The 15,277-nt window shown below is 37.4% G+C and overlaps 1 protein-coding gene and 1 pseudogene across 4 annotated transcripts in view; both read left to right on the forward strand.

The window, feature by feature from the left end:
• LOC129006234 (outer dynein arm-docking complex subunit 2-like) overlaps nt 1-15,277 on the forward strand; it is a 173,622-nt gene that overhangs the window by 72,383 nt on the left and 85,962 nt on the right. The window contains exon 6 of one of the 4 annotated variants that reach the window (XM_054435723.1): nt 13,953-14,602. The exons of the other annotated variants lie outside the window; for them this stretch is intronic. Within the exon in view, the coding sequence (XP_054291698.1) occupies nt 13,953-14,009 (57 nt within the window). The 3' untranslated portion in view covers nt 14,010-14,602. Of the gene's footprint in view, nt 1-13,952; nt 14,603-15,277 lie in introns of those variants that run through there. 4 annotated transcript variants of the gene reach the window in all.
• LOC129006944 (U6 spliceosomal RNA) lies at nt 10,002-10,102 on the forward strand (annotated as a pseudogene).

Genomic DNA, 15,277 nt, shown 5'->3' on the forward strand with positions numbered 1-15,277 from the left:
GACTCAGCTGCAGCTGCCACCTTAACATGGCACTAGGCAGCAGGGGCTGCAACCCCGACCCCGCCAGCGCCACCAACAGCTCCGATCCTGGGGTCAGAAGCCTCAAGGGCGCATAAGTCAGGGGGTGGGTCCCCAGCTGGAGGAGGGCGGGAACCGACACTCAGCGCCACCCCGGAGGCTGCACAGTGCCCAGAGCCAGGGCCCAGCTCCTGGATCGCGGGCAGAGGAGGGGCCAGGGGCGGCTCTGTCAAGCGGGCCTTGTGGCAGGGCGCCCCCCGTCTTCTGCTCCAGGGAGCCCAGCCAGCCCGGCAGCGCCTCAGCGGCCGGTGCCACCTGCACGCGGTGGCCAGCGGAGTGCGGCCAGGAGGGTTTCCTGGCTCGTGTGTCTCCTCAGCAAGCTGAGCTGCCCATGCGCTGCTCCCTAACAGCTCTGCTCAGCTGCCTAACGGCTCCGCTCAACGAATTTCTCCCGGGAGAGGCCGGAGTGTCCAAGAGCTTGGCCAGACCGCGATTTCTACTGGTGTTGGGCCAGGTGGGTAGACTGAAGGGCGAGGGCCAGCCACGGGGGCTGGGAAGGGCGAGCGGGAGGCGCGGGCTCTCTCTAGCAGGTGGCGCAGTCATGGAGAGGCTTTCTGCTGCGGCTGTCAAGGGCGTGACGGACCCGGAGCGCCCAAGAGCCTTCATTCAGCTGTTCTACACCAACGACTCCTACATGATCCACTATGGGGGTCTCAGGAAGATCCACAAAGCTGCCTTGCGGTGCCAAGACCTGAAGCTGCAGAGGAGGATGATGAGGAAGACAATGGACCTGAACATAAGAGATCCGAAGAAGAGGTACCAGGCCCTGCCTGAGCCGGGGCTGCAGGAGGAGGTGGCGGCTGTGGGGGGAAGGCCCCTTCAGAGTGGGGGGCTGGGGGACCTGGGGAGGAGCGGAGCAGGTGGAGGAGTAGAGGGCGGCGGGGCGGCTGTCCAGGGCCGCGGGTCCTGGGTCTTCTTCCCGGGCAGGCCCCCCAGGCCTGGAATGGGGGCGCACTGCAGGGCGGAGGGCCCAGGCCACCTTAAAATCAACCCCAAACCTTAGCTGCTTTCTCCTTCACTCCCACTTCCTCTCACGGAGCACTGTCTACAGAGTTTTAAAGTGATTTAACTCACAAAATTAAGTACATACAGGGTTTTACTTTTAATGTACAGGTTTTGAAAGATAATGTTAGATACATTATGGAATGGTGCATAATGAAGTAATTCCCAAAATATATGAACTTCTTGGCTACAAATTCTTTGGATAAAGCCCAATATCAATTTTGATATCAATGAATGTGTATGTAAATATATTCTTTGCTGAGGGACCTGAGAAGGAAACTTTGAGGTGGGAAGATGGTTTCTGTTCTCGAATTTAAGAAGACTCATTTTTCTCAAGATGAGAGCTCTTTATCAGTTTTCCATAAACCAAATAAAGTTATCTACGTTTTAACATTTTTTAAATTACACATGCTGTCTTTTACTATTGTGATGATATTTTTAGAATTTTGTAATGGAGTAGAAAAGTCTTGCCCTTCTAGATATCAAAATGTGCTATTAATTTGCACAAGATGGGCCGGGCGCAGTGGCTCATGCCTGTAATCCCAGCACTTTGGGCAGTCGAAGCGGGTGGATCACCTGAGGTCAGGAGTTCAAAACCAGCGTGGCCAATGTGGTGAAACCCCGTCCCTACAAAAATACAAAAATTAGCCGGGCATGTTGTCGGGTGCCTGTAATCGCAGCTACTCGGGAGGCTGAGGCGAGAGCATCGCTTGAACCTGGGAGGCAGAGGTTGCAGTGAGCCGAGATCCCTCCACTGCACTCCAGCCTGGGTGACAGAGTGAGACTCTCAAAAATAAATAAATAAATAAATAAATCACAAATTGTTTGCTAACAGCTGAAAAGACAGGCACATGAATACAAAAAAATAGAAAATCTAGAAACACCCAAATATATGTAAGAATGTAGAACTTGATAATAGTCACACGTTATATTAGTAGGAAAAGAATTAGTTTCATAAGTGAAATGCCTGATTTTGGGAGAAAACTAGATTTTTATGCCACAAAATAAGTTCCTGAGGGAATATAGATTAAAAATTTTAATATGCAAAATGAGAAAAATACCAGAAGAAAACATAAATGCCTATTTACACAGATACATTTTTATGTTGACAAAACCTTTCTAAGAAGCTCAGACTCAAGCATTCTGAAGGTTAATTTAGCAAAACAAAAATTAAATCACCCTACATTTGAGAAAAAATAAAAGGCAGCATACTTGTAAAATACTACACATGTATGTGCGTGTGTGTATGCATAGTAGATTTAAAAATCTTCATTTATAGAGCATTCATTCAAATCAACAAAAAACCCTCTAATTTAAAATTGGGCAATTTAAATTAGAGATCTAAATTACAGATCTAAAAAAAGTACCTTGCCTCTAATTTAAAACTGGGCAAAGTCCTTTTTCTAGATCTGCAAGTGACTTATGCACACAGGGAACAATATTTAGTGTTCCTGGTTAGAGAAGGCATTTAAGTTAAAAGAGGAATCAAATACTGTTTTCTATCCACAAAGTTTGTGAGGATAAAGAGCAGTGATATTTATACTGCTGCTTAAAGTTTAAGTTGCAGATGACTTTTCAAGTAGACAATTTGGTGGTAAGTACAATATTAAAAAAAATTGTATATGCTTGTTAGTGATCAATTCTATTACACTAAAATATTTTTAGAAAATAAGGAAACATGCACGCAATTTCTTTTCTGAGTACTGCTTAAAATATCAATGTATTAAGAGAATCCATATAACGACTTTTATAAATACATTTCAGTGAATTTACAGCATGGGATAATATGTGACCACTGAAGGTAGAAATATATACAGAAGTATGTTGACATTTGAAAATGTATTTTAGTGTACCAAGTGAGGGTACAGTCCAGTTTGATTATACATACACACAGACTATGGTCTCATGTTACATGAAATTATATACAAAATACGATAAAATTTGTTATCTGAGGGCATTTAACATAAAATGTTTTTCCTTTTTATTCTCTTTGATTTCTGCATTGAGCATGTACAATGTTATTAGTAAAAGTTTATTATTAATGAAATAATTTTTGGGAAGAGCAGGAATATGAATTTTGCACATATAAAAATAATTTCTCACTTTCTATATTTTAATTTTTATTTTTTGTGGATTAGTATATTCTGTGAACTTTTAGCATCTTCAGAAGAGAAACTGTTTATCTGTGCTTGTTAGTTTACATATACATTTTATCAGACACATATTTTTATTATATGTAGATTTATTGCATATATGTCAATAATTACAGATTAATCATTTTAGTATAGTTTCATTATTAGGAAAATAGCAAATTTAAGTGCTTTATTTATAGCAGTTTTTTAAGATATTGAACTTCCCCAATGTATTTATCCATGCTTTGAAACCATTTATCACATGTAAGCTGAATCCCTGTTATGCAGAAGACACATTCTATTAACTCTCAAGACTCCTCCATCCTTAAAAATTTCACATTTACCTGCTCAGCCTGAGCAAGGTGAAAGACTTAAAATTGGAGTAATAGGACTGAATCTCAATTGAAGCTTTTCCTCTCATCTTTCAAACAAAAACACTTCTGAAGTGAGAATCTAGTAAAAGATAACTGCCAACCACGATTTTAGAAATTTATAACAGCTTTAAATAGTAATATTAATTATTGGAAATACCTAATTTACATGTATTCCATCCATAAATCTGAGTTAACATACATTCTGTAAATCTAAATATGGAATACAGTGAGCCATACCTATTCATTTGAATCCCAAGTTTTCTGTGGCTTGAATTTTTTAAACTATTAAAAAAGTACTTTGTTTTAACAATTTATTGTTTTTATTTCAACTCTCCTTTTGTGTAGTACTCTTAAAAGCTAAAATTTCTTTAAGTGTTAATCCTGTGACTAGGACTGCCATCGTCCTGTTGTATATACCATATTCACCTTCACGGGAGGCATCGTGAATTGTGTGATGCCTCCTTATTTTATGTACCAATAAAAGATTGTTTAAATTTTTGCCAAATATAGTTGTAATAAATAATGAATTGCAAGTGGCATTTCAATGTCAGAGATATTAAAATATGAAAAATTGAGCATCTTAGAATCATTAAAATAGTGTTATCTGTAACCTTTAAAACGCACCACAAAGTAGGCATAATTATACTGTTTTACTTAAAATGTTGTCTTTGTTAAGTAGTAGTAATAATTATAATACATAACAATTACTGAGCTGTTATATGTGCTAGGAACTCTTTGAAATACTTTGCATAGATTCTCACTGAGGCATCACAGTGATGTCCTGTGAGATAACTGCTGTATTCAGACAGAGGGTGCCAGCTTGACGTTTGTGATGGCGAAAATAAGACACCTCTAATGAAGGTAAATAGTAGCCAGTTCTTTCAGCAGGAGATGGATTTGGTTTAAATACATGGAATAAAAATGAATTTATCTCATTGAAATACAACTAATTTGTGAAACCTGTGGAATATTTGTTTTGATTTCCTATAATTTATAATTTACTTCTTGCTTTAATACTGACAGGCTCTACAATGCTGGGAGGCTTGTGTACATATTCTAGTAGATTCTGTTGCCGATACAAATATTGTAGATGTGTATGGCAAGACGGCTGTCCATCATGTTGTTTATAGTGAGAATTTGTCAGTGGTGGCAAAACTGCTGTCCCGTGGTGCAGACATCGAAGTGAAAAACAGGGTAGACTTAACCAATGTTATTTTTAAAATATTTGAAATCTATTTGTTTTAACATTAACATTGTAAGTTCTTTTATATTTGGAAGCTCAAACATTCTTTGAATGAAAATAGTTTGAAAGAACTTGATTATCTAATATTTTACTTTAAATATTAATATTTTTACAAGAACTACTAGAGAGTATGGCTTTTCTGTGCATTTATGATAAATATTTGAATTTGTTAAAGGTAAAACTTTTTCAAATATTCTTTCCCACCCAGGTTTCTTTTTTTCCAATTAGTGTAAAACTACAAGAAAGCAAAATTTGCCTGCATAAATTGAGTCACCGTGTAAAATTTAGGAGACATGCAGAAATCTGGATTTCCTCTTAAAGGATAGACTCTGGTGTCTCTTGAGCCCATGTGACTGGTATGCTCTGAAGAGGTTCTAGCTTTACACAAAGCATATGTTTCCAGTTTGCTGCTGTGCCCACTTAGGCACATCACTTACTCAACTTACCCCTTTTGCCTCTGTAAATACTTCAGGTATCAATTCCTCTCTCATAGTATGTTTTGATAAAGGTTTCAAGGTGTTCAAGATAGTTGATAGGTGTTTATAATATATAGTTTATATTTTACATTAATTCATTAATAATGTGGTTGATTTCTAGAATTTAGAAGATTTTTTAAACAACGATTTTTCTTTATATAAACCATAAATAATCATCTTCTATTAGAATGCCTGTAAGCCTTTTTAGATTAATCATGGTTATATTTGAATAGGTTATACCTATTGCAGAAAATATTATATCTTTCTCCTCAGAATTGTCCCTTAAAATTCAAGTGATTTTGTGGCTTCTATTATGCTAATCTATATAGATGAGTTAGAACTTTCATTAATAAGCCATTTTATTCATATTTCTGATATTTTCCCAAAAATTAAGTAGCAATTACAATAGAAACTAAAATAGAAAAATAATCAAAATGGATTATTGCATTTTAAGAAGTAGATATGCGTTAAAATCCTAGCATTATCGTTATAATTGAGAATAAATTTTATACTGAATTTCTAATAGCTGAGATAAAATTTTATTGTCTTGTAATAGGAGAAACCCCATGGACCACTTATAATAAGCAATCAAAGTTCATTTGAGGCCAATCTCTTTTATTTGGAGCCCACTTCCTTAGTGACCCATTTAGAGCTGGAGTGCCTGACACTGGCATCTGGGATCTTGGGATCACTGATAGAAGAGAATCAAGTGAGTTTGTATCACCCAGAGGAAACCTCCATTTTTCTTGGGAAGTTTTCAAAACTGTATCCCTGAAATTCTAATTTGTCAAATATTAATGTCTGCCACAAAAATTTATTGTCAAATAAGGATTAGGCAAAGTTCAAGTCATTCCTTGAATAATGGATATTTAATTCACAGTTTTACAATATTTCTTGAACATATATAATGGTGGAATGTGTTGGGGTACCGTGCTTCTGGTAAAATATTCTCTGGAATATAGTTTAAGAAACACTGCTCTAGAGGTAATAATTTGGATTACTAATTTAATAAAAAACCAAAGTATTTATTACTATGTCTTAGGGTCTAAGGATATAGAGATAAAAGACACTGCTCCTCCCCTCAAGAAGCTCTTGCTTTAGATGGGAAACAATAAAACCATGACAATATAAAGGTTTTTGGAGATAACCAGAGTTAATGTGATGATGCAGAGGCTGAATGTTTCCAAGGGAAGGTGCAGTGCATGGGAAAGCACAAAAAAAGGGAGAAAGAAAGGACTGCTATTGATTTACTTTCTATTTTATGTGTATAAGTTCATAGGATATTATATAAGATATTCAGTTCAACTGAGAAATATGTAACTCCATGAATTATAAATTGTCTTTGCTGTTTTACAGGCTTGCCTCACACCACTTTTACTGGCCATAATGAAAAGAAGTGAGGAAATTGTGGAATTTTTAGTGACAAAAAATGCAAATGCAAATGCAGTTAATAAGTTTAAATGGCATAGTACTTTTTTATTAAAAAACACTTCAGTAGTGTTCTAGAGTAATAAACACTCATGTCAGAAATATTAATAACATTTACTTAAAATTATTATAGTGAAAACTATCAACACAAATTATCAGGAAGAAAAGCAATTATTTGGACTGATCAACATAAAGAACAGTATATAGTAGGATTTATCTTCTCTTATTATACTGACTGATTCTTATTTATAATCTTATATTTTTGGTTGCATTATCTTCAATTAGCTAAAGTGGTTCTGTATTAGTTTTAAGAAGTATGAACTTTTTAAGTTTACTTTATAATTCAATATTGAATGATTAACACTTTTATAGTATTTTTATAACTTCTGTTTTTAATACACTTTTTAAAAAGTGCAGTATTGCCTGGGCATGGTAGCTCTCGCCTGTTATCCCAGCACTTTGGGAGGCCAAGGTGGTTGGAACACTTGTGGCCAGTTCGACACCCAGCCTAGCCAACATGGTGAAACCCCATCTCTACTAAAAATACAAAAATTAGCTGGGCATGGTGGTACATGCCTGTAGTTCCAGCTACTCAAGAGGCTGAGGCACGAGAATCGCTTGAACCCAGGAGGCAGAGGTTGCAGTGAGCTGAGATCGTGCCACTGCACTCTAGCCTGGGTAACAGAGCAAGGCTCTGTCTTAAAAAAAAAAACCTCAGAAACAGGAGTTTAAAATCATTTTGTCTTTAGGACGACAGTTTGCTTTGTTTTCTTTGAAGAATATTAATTTTAGGTTATCCCTACGTGATTATTAATTGCTATCACCAGATACTGTGAATTTATCTTTTTTTAATTAATAGTGTATTTTTATTTTTAATTTGTATAAGTAGAGGGAAGAAAGACATCTTTAATTGGATTAACATTTTAGTTCATTAAGATAAGCCAGCCCGCGAAGTGGCTCATGCCTGTAATCCCAGCACTTTGGGAGGCCGAGGCGGGGGGATTGACTGAGGTCAGGAGTTAGAGACCAGCCTGGCTAACATGGTGAAACCCCATTTCTACTAAAAATACAAAAATTTAGCCAGGTGTGGTTGCAGGCGCCTGTAATCCCAGCTACTCAGGAGGCTAAGGCTTGAACCCGGGAGGCAGAGGTTGCAGTGAGCCGAGACTGTGCCACTGCACTCCAGCTTGTGCAATAAGAGTGAAACACTCCATCTCAAAAAAAAAGATAAGCCATAGGCGAGCGATAAAGAGAAAACAGATAGGCTTTTGATTCATATAAGAATGGGTTCATGTCTAGCTTCCTCACTTGATATGTTTGATTTCACAAAAATTACTTAAAACCAAGTATGATTTTCTATATGAAAAGGAGAATAATAATATTTCCTTTAAGGACAGTTGTGTGGAAGTAACATTATGAAGATCAGCAGCATTTAATTCAATGTCCCACACGTTCTTATCAGCATCATTAACTGAACTTACTACGACTACTACTCATATCATTACTCCTCATACTGTTTTAAGCCTTCAGATTGCTCTCATTTGTCTGACTTCTAGCTGATTTTGAAGAACAAAATATTATGTCAGACTAAGGAAGAAATAGAGAATTCTTCACTTAAATCTTTGTCTCTTTAAGATTTGTGAACAGAGCATATTTTCTTGCCCTTCAAAGGACTTTATGTTAGCCACTTCTAGTATGCCATATCCCAGTGGGACATGAGTCTTTTTGCCCCTTCCTTTCAGCCTTGGTGGTGATTTACAAGGATAAACACTTGAGCACTCAACATACTTATGTTTGTTAGTACATGTAAATGGTTAATTCTACACTGACAGGCACATATTAAATTGCTTCTGTTCCTAATAGTGAAGTTATATCTTTGTTATTTTAGCACAGCCCTCATGCTTGCTGTATGTCATGGATCATCAGAGATAGTCGGCATTCTTCTTCAGCAAAATATTGACATCTGTGCTGAAGATATGTGTGGAATGACTGCAGGAGGTTATGCTGTTGCTAGTAGATTTAATCCATAAGTGTTTATATTTAAAGGCTAGGTGAGATTTCATAGTTTGTTTCAGGTAATTTTTGAATGACAGTGAATTAGTTCACTTCCTCAGCCAGAAACTAGGCAAAAAGCTACACTAGTTCGAAGGAGTGATGGGTCCAGGATTCTTTATTTTAGGACTTCCAACAACTTTATCCCTAGGGGTCCTAATGTTGTCTACTTGATTTGCAGTATAACCCCTATCCGTGGGATAAACATAGTGTCACAATTTTGATTTTTCTAATTAGTTATTTGGCTCTTGAAATGTCCACTTTAGCAGAAAACCTGATAGTGTCCCCGGGGCTGTCTTCCATACCTTCATCCTTGAATTTTTAAAAGAATCTAAGGGGTTCCCTAAGTCCAAGGAAGACATTCCTTTTGTTTAAGTCAGAAGGATTGGGAGAGTGGGAAATGCCCATTCTCTTCATTTTGTTGTTTCCGTTGATGCTGTTGCTGCATTTTTGCCATTGAAACTACTCCTGCAGTCTGGTAATGATTGACCTTTGCCACCAGGATGCCCTTACTAATACAGATCCCTCAGTCTTCATGGTGATCCACATGCAGACTTCAAGGTTGTTACATTTTTTTAGAGTTCACATACATATTCTCAGCCATTGTTTCCAAAGTACCAGCGCCCTGCCCTGGCAGCTAGGACATTTATTTAGCCACACACATAGTGAGGAAATTGACCCTTCTCCTCCCACTCAAAACCTGATGTGAAACCCACATCTTAGCCTGGACGTGGCCTAGACCTTCATGGTAAGTTATCCTTTGAGTGGCTTTTTTCTGTTTTCTCTAGCAAATATTAGTTGTGATAGTTGGAAACTGTGAATCAGGTTGAAATAACGTTACAGGAAGAAATTAGAGATCCCTTTTTATTTTGTTACCACAACTATGTCCCTGGACCTTTATAATCGGTGTAGCACCATTTTGTAGGTAGTGGAAGGTCTCATCTTATTCTGGAAGATCCCACATCATCTTCCTCAAGTTGTAGTGGGTTCCAGCTTGTGCTCGTCCCCTCAAGTGATTCTTTTTTTCCTAAAAGTAAAAATCTCCCATGCTACCTGCATCTGTACCTCGAGTTTTTAAAATATTTTCAAATTCTGCATCACCATGAAGCCATTCAATAGTCTTCACAAAATCCCAAGTAAGTTGGTTACATTTAACAGAGCTAAGCTGCATCCATGACTGATCAGTCTTCAGGTATAAAAGTAGGGATTTGCGCTGGCATCAGCGGTACATATAGTAAAATTGAAACAACGTCGAGAAGATCAGCATGGCCCCTGCACAAGGATGACACACAGATCTGTGAAGTGTTGCATATTTCTTGCAGTTTCCAAAAGGACATGTGACTACTTTCTAACTAGCTCCAAGGAAATGGCGTGAGTCAAAGCAAAATGGGTGTTACCCAGTATTGCAGTTGTGATTTTCGTACAAGAAATATTGATGCAAGGTGATGTATGAAATGAGATGTGGTAACACATAGGATCTTGTGTGCAATATGCTGTTAGTGCATCTCAGAAATGAGAAAATACCAACTTGCATCTTCTTTGTGGAACTTACAAAAAATAAAGGTAGGGTTTGGTCTTCCGCAGCAGCTGGAAATGAGCATAGTGACTAAGCATCATTCTAACAAAGATTTGTTGATTCAGAGTTTCAGGAGGTAGATAAGAGTAGTAGTAGTCCAAGCCAGATGCTGACATCTATTAGTTTTCTGCCCTTGGTGTGATTGATGAGCTCAGTAATAGAGGCTAATCAGGTTATTCAATTTAATGAATTAATATATTTATAAATACATTTCATTATAAATTATAAAATAGCTTAGATGCCTTGAATTACAAGCCACAAAGAATAGAACATCTAATAACCAAAAGTAGGAATTAATAACAGAAAAGTGCAACATTTGAACATTATAACCTATGAAGAAACACTTTTTTTGAAATTTATTTGTGTTTTGTAGAGACAGGGTATCCCTATGTTGCCCAGGCTGGTCTTGAATTTCTGGACTCAAGCAGTCCTCCTGTCTCAGCATCCTAAAGTGCTTGCATCACAGGCATGAGCCACTGCACCAGGCCAAAACTTTGGATTTTAGTGGGAATTTTAAAATAGTTTCAGCAATAAGGTTCAAGAACAAGGCATTTCATTGCTTCACTATTTATTTGAGCATTTTAAAAACATTATTGTGTTAAATCTTTATAATAACTTAGTGAAATCAGGCTCTAAAATTCTCATTTTTAGAAGACGTTGAGCCTAACAAGCAACTTGTTCAAGAAAAAATACCTGTTGCTTACCATGATAGGACTTACTCTGAGTTAAGGACATTTTCCATTATGCCACGCTAGCTGTAGTGAATTTACTGAGTTATACTGCCCTGAATTCATGAGTATTTCATCTTACTTTCTTTCTTCTTTTATTAGCAGCTTAATAAGTTCCTAGAGCTTACAAACTTAAAGTCTCTGGAATAAGTAATGTTCTGATGTTAGCTCTGATATTGTCTGAAATACTCTAAGAACTTAATAAATTTGGTAAATTCGGTAAATGTTAAAATAGTAATTTTATTTATTACATTTTTATACATAGCATTCATCAACACCTTTTGCAATATAAACAAAAAATATCTAAAAATCCTCAAAATAGCAATCTGGGTAAGACTTCTGATAGTAAACTACTCTTGGTGGTGCTACCATAAGGTTATGGAAATGTTGATTATACAATAGCAATTAAAAAAGCAATGTGGAAATAGGATGTGTTTACATAGATACGTGTCTGTGTGTGTGTGTACATATATATATAGCTTTGATTTAATTTTTTAGGTTATAATTCAGAATTAGTTATAGGTAGTTTATAATCTCAGAAAATATTATCTAAAAAAATATGTTTTTAATTATGGTCCGTAAAATTTTATATAATACTTTTGTATAAATAAGTAAAACAATTTTTAAGTTTGTATATTCTATGTTTCCTCAACTGTTATAATAACTTAGGCTTGTTATAAAATGTATAACCCTTGGTGTGATTGATGAGCTCAGTAATAGGGGATAATCAGGTTATCCAATTTAATGAATTAATACATTTATAAATACATTTTTTTACAAATTATAAAGTAGCTTAGATGCCCTGAATTACAAGCCACAAAGAATAGAACATCTAATGAGGAAAAGTAGGAATTAATAACAAAAACTGCAACATTTGAATATTATAACCTATGAAGAAACATGATTTTATTTACTTATTTATTTCATTGTAGAGACAGGGTCTCCTTTTGTTGCCCAGGTTGGTCTTGAACTTCTGGGCTCTATTTAATTTTTACAATAAGTGGTTTGCATTTAGTAAATGAGAATTAATTACAGTTGAATCTTGAGTAACATGAGAGTTAGGGTGCCGATCCCCCATGCAGCTGAAAATCTGCTTTATATGAAAATCTGTTCCTTTTGACTCCTCCAAAACTCTACTAATAGTCTACTGTTGACCTGTGAAGCCTTACTGAAAGCATAAACAGTGAATTAACACATAGTTTCTATGTCATATGTACTATATACTGTATTCTTACAATAAAGTGAGCTGGAGAAAAACTGTTTTAAGGAGGAAAAAATATATTCACTATTTATTAGGTGGAAGTGAATTATTATTCATAAAGGTCTTCATTCTCATTGCCTTCACGTTGAGTAGGCTGATAAGGAGGACGGAGAGGAGAGATTTGTCTTAGTATCTTGCAGTGGGAAAGGAAAAGAAAAATCTGTTTTTTAGTGGGCTCCTACATTGAAAACCCTTATTCAAGGATCAACTGTATGACATAGTGACTTGTGCCACTAAAAAAGTAAGAATCTTTTGAATTTGGAACTCAATAATACTTTCTGGCACCATAAACAAATATCAACAAGAATTACAAAACTTAGCCAGGGTGCATCAGTACCAATAGGATATTATTTTTCAAAGATACCTACTGAGTGCAGAAGTCAGAAAAGCAAATCTTTGTTGAGAAGCGCAGGTTATATTACATAGTCTTGTACCAAAAGGTCTCACTATTATCAACTGCATCCCCTCTAAGTTGAAACCCAGTAAAATATATTTACTTCATTAGAACAAGGTGTGTTGTTCTATCTGCTGGATAATTAGTGTGTTAATAGTAATTTTGTTATAAAAAGATGCTCTATTTCTACTGGCCAAAATATTAACATAAATATTCAAATAGCTTAACTCTAGGCTCAACAAATTATAACAAAAGTACAAAAATTTTTCACAATGACAAAAATGCTACTGTGTTTTCTAAATGTGACAATGCATTGTAAAATATGAACTGTATGAGTACATCTTTAATTTATTACATATTTATCAAAGGACTTCTGTAAGTTAGGTTTGGCAAGTTGCAGGAGACAAATATGGAATACACATAGTCTGGGTCTTTTCAGGTGCTCATAATATAGTAGAGCTGTCCCTGTTGAATTTCTGCATTTTTCCAAGAGAATTTCCTATAACATGTTTTTTATTCATTTATCCACTTGTCCACTTAACAAATAACTGTCAAGTACCTTTAAGGTACTAAGCATCTTCCTTGTTATTATCATTGTCATTTTTTATTATTTACTACTTTATTAAGGTACTAAGCATTTTTCTTGTTATCATCTTTTTCTAATATTTACTACTTTATTTAGTGTTTGTGCCAGAACCCCTTTGGGAGCTTATAATTATCACTTATTATGTCATTACCATATTCAGTATGTGTCAGACATTTTATATCCAAGGTGAACAATTAAAGCTTTAAAAAGTTTGGTAGTGTCCAGGAGTGGTTGCTCACTCCTGTAATCCTAGCATTTTGGGAGGCCAAGGTGGATGAATTGCTTGAGCTCAGGAGTTTTGGACCAGCCTGACTAACATGGTGAAACCCGTCTCTACTACGTACGAAAAATTAGCCTGGCGTGATGGCGTGCGCCTGTGATCCCAGCTACCTGGGAGGCTGAGGTAGGAGAATCGCTTGAACCCTGGAGGTGGAGGCTGCAGTGAGCTGAGATCGTGCCACTGCACTCCAGCCTGGGCGAGGGAGCAAGACTCCGTCTCAAAAAAAAAGAAAAATTTGGTAGTATTTAAGGAAAGCATGCAGAATGAGTAGAAGTTTGGCAGGTAAAGAGTCAGAAGGATGATATTTAGAAGGAAAATTTAACCAGATTGTGTGTTTGGCAGAAGGAATATCTGAAGGAACGCCTGACGAGTCTGAACCCTTGGCGGAAAGAAGCCTGAGCAGGCTGAACGCTTGGTGGAGGGAACACCTAACCAGGCTGCACCCTTGGTGGAGGGAACATCTGACAAAATTCAATGTTTGGGGAAAGCGACATCTGGAGATACTGAACAGTCAGCAGAAGAAACACCTAGGAAAATTAAGAGGCCTGCAAAAGAAACATCTGAGAAATTTGCATGGATAGCCCAAGAAAGACCCAGAAGATCGCATGGGAGGGAAAAGAAACATCTGAAGAGACTGAATGCGTGGCAGGAGTAACATCTAATAAAACTGAAGCTTTGGGCCCGGCGCGGTGGCTCACATCTGTAATCCCAGCACTTTGGGAGGCCGAGGCGGGCGGATTGCCTAAGGTCAGGAGTTTGAGACCAGTCTGGCCAACATTGTGAAACCCCGTCTCTACTAAAAATACAAAAAATTAGCCAGCCATGGTTGCGTGCGCCTGTAATCCCAGCTACTCGGCAGGCTGAGGCAGGGGAATTGCTTGAACCAGGGAGGTGGAGGTTGCAGTGAGCCGAGATCATGCCACTGCACTCCAGCCTGGGCACAGAGCGAGACTCCGTCTCAAAAAAAAAAAAAAAAAAAAAAAAAATCAAAACTGAAGTTTTGGAAGAAGGAACATCTAAGATGATAACATGTCCTACAAAAGAAACATCTACAAAAGCAAGTACATATGGTAAGATGCTTGAGTGAACGTTGTAGGGTTTATTGGCACTTCGGGTTCCCAAGTGGAAATAGTGTGATATGGGAGTAGTTGGGAATGACCTGAATATCTAGACAAGGCAAGCTTAGGCAACACTTTTTAATAATATAGAAATGAGTAGACCTTATCCTGCAGGCCCTGAAAAATCCTCACAATACTTCTGGCTGTAAATACTGGATGAACAAACAGTGGTTAAAAACATAGGAACGAAAGTTGTTTTGGTGGTACAGGGATATCATAGGATCACACTTTTTTTTTTTTTTGAAACGGAGTCTCGCACTGTGCCTGGGCTGAAGTGCAGTGGCACGATCTCGGCTTACTGCAACCTCCGCCTTCCTGCAACCTCCGCCTTCCGGTTTCACGAGATTCTCCTGCTTCAGTCTCCTGAGTAGCTAGGATTACAGGTTCCTGCCACCACCCCCGACTATATTTTATATTTTTAGTAGAAACGGGGTTTCACAATGTTGGCCAGAGTGGAACTCCTGACCTTGTAATCCGCCCACCTCGGCCTCCAAAAGTGCTGGGATTACAGGCGTAAGCCACCTGTCCAGGATTCCACTTTTGGTTGAC

This window comes from Pongo pygmaeus, chromosome 8 (assembly GCF_028885625.2).
Source record: "Pongo pygmaeus isolate AG05252 chromosome 8, NHGRI_mPonPyg2-v2.0_pri, whole genome shotgun sequence".
Lineage (NCBI taxonomy): Eukaryota > Metazoa > Chordata > Mammalia > Primates > Hominidae > Pongo > Pongo pygmaeus.